The 7,070-nt window shown below is 42.2% G+C and overlaps 1 protein-coding gene across 1 annotated transcript in view; it reads right to left on the bottom strand.

The window, feature by feature from the left end:
- Il2ra (interleukin 2 receptor subunit alpha) overlaps positions 1–6,855 on the bottom strand; it is a 49,240-nt gene extending 42,385 nt beyond the window's left edge. The window contains exon 1 of the mRNA XM_013349034.2: positions 6,774–6,855. Within this exon, the coding sequence (XP_013204488.2) occupies positions 6,774–6,855 (82 nt within the window). The remainder of the gene's footprint in view (positions 1–6,773) is intronic.
- Between the last annotated feature and the right edge of the window lie 215 nt (positions 6,856–7,070).

Below are 7,070 nucleotides of genomic sequence, written 5' to 3'. Positions count from 1 at the left end.
CCATGCCCGGCTTCCACCGTCTGCTCCTGAGTGCTGGGACTAAAGGCGTGCACCGCCATGCCCGGCTTCCACTTCCATTCATTTTCTGTAGGTCAGTGTGTAAAACAGTCACAAGAACTGTTTGGACACAAGTATTTTGTATAAGTAGCCATCTTTGCTTTCTGGTTTGCTTTTTCTTAATCCTATTGCCAGGTTTTATCTGTTATTCTCTAGGTTAACTTTGCCCTTATTTTCTCTGGTTCTGGAAAGTCCAATACCCTACTTTTAAAAATTACTCTAATGTTTTTCTTTACCATTTTCAAAAAGTTAGGATTTTTGTTTTCTGCTTTGTGGCTGGGGATGGAACCAAGGGTCTCACATGTGTTAAGTACATGTCCCATCGGTGTTAGGCACATGTCCCATACTGAGCTGTGCACTTCCAGATTCAAAGCCGTCTTGGTCTAAACACTGAAAGACATGTCTATACTTACTTACAAGGTGCAGTATTATACTTCAGTACATACATGCAGTGTGTAATAATGTAGTCTGATGACGGTATTTCCATCTCCTTGGATTCTTCATTCCTATGTGTTGGAAACGTTCAGGTTCTGCTCTCATAAGCTGTTGTAGATTACAGTTTCCCTACCAGGCTACAGAACATTAGGACTTCTTCCTTCCCCCTAACTGCACGTTAGTATCCATTATCTACCTTTCAGAAGCATCTGCTAAGAGTCTGGGGAGATGGCTCAGGATTTAGAGCGCTAGCCACTCTTCTTAAGGACTCAGGTTCAGTTCCCAGCACCTCCGTAGCAGCTTACAACCATAACTCCAGTTCTAGGGCATCTGACTCTCTTCTCTGACTTCCAAGGCTATTGAATACACATGGTGCATTTACATACACACACACCAAAAGACTAATACATAGCAAAAATAAAAGTGAATAATTTTTTTTAAAAAGACGTCAGTTGAATTATTTTATCATTGTTTTCAGTTGTTAAGACATGGTTAAGGATGGGGCGTAGTTTAGTGACAGAGTACTTGCTTAGCACATTTGAAGCTGTGATCCCCACTATCATCCTGTTTCTATCTCTCTGACATGTTTAACATGGTAGGCAAGACTTCACAAAATAGGGACCCAAAGAACAAGAAAATTTACAATATAGAAGAGGTGATGAAGGGCTGGGAGATGGCTCAATGGATAAAATACCTACCACATAGGAGCGAGGACTGGAGTTCAGATCTCCAAAACCCAGGCAAAAGCCAGGAAGGCATGATGGCTGCTTCTAACTCCAACACTGGGGGGAGGGGTGGTAGTGGGATCCCCAGAACAAGCTGGTGAGATAGACTCTCTGAATCAGGGGAGCACTGGGTTCAGCAAAAGACTTTCCTCAGAGAATGAAGTAGAAAGTGACCAAGGAAGACACCTGATGTCAAACATGCCATGTGCCCATGGACACATATACCCACATGTGTGCAACACGCACACATTCTACAGCCATATATATGTACAAGATGATAATTAATAAAAAGAAATGAGATAGATAGTAGAAGAGATTTTAAGAAAGAGTGATGGACAGAGATCCAGATAGAGTAGAAAGACCAGAGCAACTTCAGGGGCACAATAAAGAGAGTAAAAGAAATCCTAAAAATCATTTGATGGTGATAGTTTATGGTCCCTTTTGTGACATTAACCTCTTCCCTCAACACTACAAATTTTTTTTCGGATTGAATTCCTTTTTATTATTCATACATTCTAGAGTTGAGCTGGCTTTGACATGTTAACATTCTGTTACACTGGGCTCTGAAGTCAAGAAGTTAAGATGTCATCGCTGCCCAGAATCTACTCGAGGAGAAAAAGAAACCAGTCTATGAAAAGGGAAGCAATTGCTCACCGATTCTTGACGCTATCAGACTTGCCAGTTCTACCTGAGTGGCACCACATGAAAGCACCCTCACTCTGTCATCTCTCTCCTCTCCCCTCTCTGAAGAGCCAGGTGCTCCTTTGTGGTCTCAGAATGAGAAGAGGAGAGGGGAGGAGAAGAGGGAAGGGAGGAGGCATGGAGGGGGAGAAGGAAAAGAGAAGAGGAGAGGGAAAAGGAAAGGAGGAAAGGGAAGGGGAGTAGGAGAGGAAGGCAGAAAAAAGGAGAGGAGAGAGAAGGGAGAGGAAGAAGGAAGAAAGAAAGAGAAGAGGGGGCAGGAGAGAGGATGAGAAAGGGTGTACAAAGAGGAGAAGAAAATGGAGAAGAGGAGGGGAAAGTTGAGGAGAAGGGAAAGGGGGAGATGTGAGGAGAAAAGGAGCCTTCATTCTCTTGGAGGACGGCTAGGAGTAGCTCAGGGAACCCATCATTTACACATTTGTTGCATTTTTAGGTGGTTTTCCACCTATGGGGTATCAAGTCTTTATTTCTTAGACATAGGTGTGGATGTCCACCTACAGAAAAGGTTTTCCCTTTACACAGTTCATGTGCTTGTAAATGCATCGTTTTGTAGAATTCAATTCAATCAATACTAGTTAAGAATCTAGGAAGTGGGTTCTGTGCCGTGCGTGGAATCAAAAATGAATTGAAAGAAATTCCTGCCCTCAAAGAACTGACAATCTAACCATGGAGATGGGACAGGAGGGCCAGACAAGCCCCTCCCTATTAACTGTGAAGCATTCTAGATGGATAGCTCCCACAGAAGCCAAAAGGAGAGAGCGTGGTGGGTAAGGGAGGCAAAGCTGGCCTCAGTCCCTGTCAGGTGGCTGCTGGAAAGACAGCTTCACTGTGGTTGATAACTTCCATCGTTGGCAGATATGTGGGAACACTTCAGATTCTGCCCTGTTTGGCAGCAGACAAACAGGCTTCTTTCTCTCAAACCGGTGTTAAGAGAAGACGGCGACCAATTCTGTGAAATCTACAGGTGCATCCTGTTATTGTGGCACAGGGCTGAATTTCTCAGCTTGTAATTTCCACTAGGGTTTACCAGACAGGGTCCTGTGGAAAACCAGAATCCACTATGCACCAAGGAACCATCCTCTGTACAAATGCTGAGCTCCCTGGGAGTGCCCTGCCTTGTGAATTACTCTAATAAGTACTGGGAGACCATTGGCTTGTCAGACTCACAAGTTCAGTCCCTATGCATAAAATTGAGCATCAACTTGGCTATGATCTCCATCTTATGATTCCCATTCCCCACAACCCCATTTTGTGTGTGTGTGTGTGTGTGTGTGTGTGTGTGTGTGTGTATGCAGAGGTGCAGGGTTGCAAGCAGGGGTTTGCCTGTGTAAGACCAGAGGAGGCTGATGTTGAGTGTCTTCACCTTACTCCAAAACCTGACCAGACATCAAACCTAGGTGTTCATGCTTGCGTGACAAGTGGTTTATCCAGCCAACCCACCTTCCCAGCCCATGGTCTCCATTTCTATTGAGTGTTTGCAATGTGGATATCAGGAAAGGTGCCCTTAGCCCATCTGCCCTTGTTCTAGCTCAAAGGTGAACAATAGAGTAGCTTAGTCTCTCAAGCCAGCAGTGATGAACCCCAGTGGCGTCTGGAAACAAAGACTGAGGTTCTGGATCCCTGGGCTGTGGGTGTTTGGAGGAAGGTGAAGTCATGTCTGTGTCACTTTTCGTCTAGACATCGTAACCTAGAGTTTTCCGATTGACTTCATTGACTCAAACACTCTGCCCTCTCTCGTGCTTTTCCTTCCAGTGCTGGTGATCAAAAGCAGGGCCTGGCACACGCTAAGCAAGAGCCTCACCACTAAGCTACAGCCCTGGTTCCTCCTTGAGTCTCACCTTCCTGAAGAATACATTTCTCCCTCCTTTTTCCAAGCTAATCTTAAGAAATGGCCAAAATACCATTGAAATTAATTCCAACTTCTTTAGCCTGATATTTACCAGTTTTCATGTTCGGCCTCAGCCTACCTCTGCAGTAGAAATTCCCCACTTTTCCTTCACACTTTCTGTCCAACCACTAAGCCTCCAAATGGCCTCCTCTTTTCTTAGTTGTCTTTGAAAAATCTGTAACATTAAATCCAGCTCATTCTTTTTTAAAAAGTTAGAATATAGTAATTAAAAAGTGATGTATTTCATTAAGACATTTTCAGACATATATTATATCCTTGACCATATTTACTTCTCAATTACTTTTTAAACTTTTTTCTTTTTTTCCTTATGTAATATATACTGATTACAGTTTTTCCTCCTTCTGCACATTCTAGTTCCTCCCCCCATTCCCATCCACATCCACTCCTTTTCTGTCTCTCATTAGAAAAAAATAGGCTTCTACGGGATAATAATAAAATACAATATACAATAAAACAAAAACTAGCACACTGGATTTGAACAGAACAAACAGAAAGAAAAGAGCCCAAGAGAAGGCACAAGAATCAGAGATCCACTCATTCATACACTTGGGAAGCCCAGAGAAACACTAAACTGGAAGGCATACTATGTAATCAAAGGACCTGGTACAGACTCATGCAGACCCTTTGCGTGCTGCTCCGGTCTCTGTGACTTCATATGTGATTTGATCATGTTGATTTAGAGGGCTTTGTTTTCTTGGTGTCCTCCATTCCCTCTGGCTCGTTTGCTCTTTCCATCTCCTCTTCCACAGGGTTCCCTGAGCCCTGAGGGAAAGGCCTTGATGGAGATATCCCATTTAGGGTTTAGTGTTACAAGGTCTCTCATTCTTTGCATGTCTAGCTGTGCGTTTGTTCCCATTTGCTGCAGGAGGAAGCTTCTTTGAGGATGGCTGAGCAAGGTACAGGTCTATGACTGTAGCATAATGTCATCAGGACATTGCTACATTTTTTTATTGTTGTTTTGTTTTGTTTTAGAATATAAGTATTTGGTTTCATCCTGGATCCCTGGACTATCTAGTTTTAGATTCTTGGTCACCCAAGTAGTGTGGGATATGGGTTCCATCTTGTGGAGTGGACCTCAAGTCGCATCAGACATTGGTTGGTTACTCCCACAAGTTTGTGCCACTATTGTTGCCCTAGCATATCTTAAAGGTAGGACAGCATTGTCTATCCAAGGGTTTGTGGCTGAGTTGGTGTTTACTTTTGGTATGTGCAGAATACCTTCCTGTACCAAAGATGACAGAACATAGAGGTAAGGTCTCTATGCAGGCATCAGCTCAACATCCCCAGTGCAGTGAGTTGTGTAGGTGTTGTCTGTAGCAATGGGGCCTTGCTGTCAGTTCATTGAGAGCAACCTATTGTCTTGGCAACAGCCTAGGTTGTTTGGGGGATTCCCATGGGACCCCTTTAGCCAAAAACTCAATTAAATGTAACCCAATCCTGGTAATAGAAGCTTCATGTGGTGACAAGAAGTAGCTATTTGGGACAGAATTCCCCCCCCCATTATTTGTTGAGTTCCAGTAGATTGCCTTCACATATGTATATATTAAGTTTCTAAATTTCACATCAAATGGCCCTTAATTTTAACTGTCTCTCCCCATATTTTCTCCCTTATCTTCCTCTTCTTTCCCATTCTCCACTTGATCCTCCTGTTCCAGGCCCTCATCCATTCCTAACTACCTAATCTATTTCCCTTTCCTAATGAGCTCTATTTGTTCCCCCAGTCCCTTACTCTATACTTAACTTCTGTGGTTCTGTGGATTGTAGCTTGATTATTAGTGAATAAACAGCTAATATTCACAGATAAGCAAATACATATCATATTTGGCTTTCTGGGTCTGGGGTATCTCAAGACGATTTTTTTTTCTAGTTCCATCCATTTATCTTTGAATTTCACAATCTATTTTTCTCCTTTTCCTCCTCCTTCTTCTTCATGGCTGAAAGGAACGCCATTGTGTAAATGCACCACATTTTCTTTATCTATTCTTCTTCTGTGGGACATGTAGGTTGTTTTCAATTTCTGGCTATTCTGAATGGAGCAGCAATGAACCTGGTTGAGCAAGTGTCCCTGTAATAGGATGAAACAAAGTTTGGATATATGCCCATCTTCCTGAGAAACCACCACCCTGATGTCCATAGTGGCTGTACAAGTTTTCACTCCCACCAGCAGTGGAACTGTGGTCCCCTTGATCCACATCCTTGACAGCATGAGATATCACTTGTGTTATTGATCTCAGGCATTATGAAAGGTGTAAGATGGAATCTCAAAGTAGTTTTGCTTTGCATTTTTCTGATGGTTAAGGATGTTGAACATTTCTTTAAGTGTTTTTCAGTCTTTTGTGTTTCCTCTTTTGAGAATTCTCTGTTTAGATCTGTACCCCATTTTAAAATTGGATTATTTGGGTTTTTTAAATATCTAACTTCTTGAGTTCTTTATATAATTTTGATAAAAGCCCTCTATCAAATGCACAGTTGGTAAAAAAAAAAACAAACAAAAAAAAACCAACCAAAAAACCTCTTCCCATTCTGTAGGCTGATATTTTGTCCAAATGATAATATCCTTTGCATGCAGATGTTTCTGAATTTCATGAGGTCCAGTTTATTAATTGTCAGGCTTAGTCCCTGCACTGTTGATATTCTGTTCAGAAAGTTGTTTCCTGTGCCAGTTAACTCAAGGCTATTCCCCACCTTCTCTTCTATTTTTTTTTTTTGCTTCAAAAACTTCTATTACATATTATTTATTTTGTGTACATTTGTGTGCACTTATGTATATGTGTATGCATGTGTGTGTGTGCACGCATGTGTGCAAATGTGTCACTGTGGTCATGTGGAGGTCAGAGGTCAGCTTGAAAGAGTCATTTCTCTCTTTTCATCATCTGGGCCCAGGGAATTGAACTTGGGTCAGCAGTTTTGGCAGCAAGTGCCTGGCACTGAGCCGTCACCAGCCTCACATTTGCTTTTCTGATGAAGAAAGCTGAATGACAAGATCAGGTTGAAGTTTCCTCTGTCCCCATCCTTCAGCTCCTTTTCCATTGTTCCACATGCTGTTGTTGCTATGGCTTCCTCGCATCCTCCAGCCATTTCAAAGCTCAGGGCCATGTGGGTGTACCAAAGAGGATACACAGCCTTGTTTCACATTATATTCACATCATACATACGTGTTATTATACATATTCTGTAACTATCATTCCCTCTGTAGAGTTTTATAATTATATATGTTCATATATTCCTCTTCAAGGTTTAACTTC

This window comes from Microtus ochrogaster, chromosome 16, assembly GCF_000317375.1.
Source record: "Microtus ochrogaster isolate Prairie Vole_2 chromosome 16, MicOch1.0, whole genome shotgun sequence".
Lineage (NCBI taxonomy): Eukaryota > Metazoa > Chordata > Mammalia > Rodentia > Cricetidae > Microtus > Microtus ochrogaster.
Note: the sequence above shows the minus strand (reverse complement) of the source record. Positions and strands in the feature narration are given on the sequence as shown.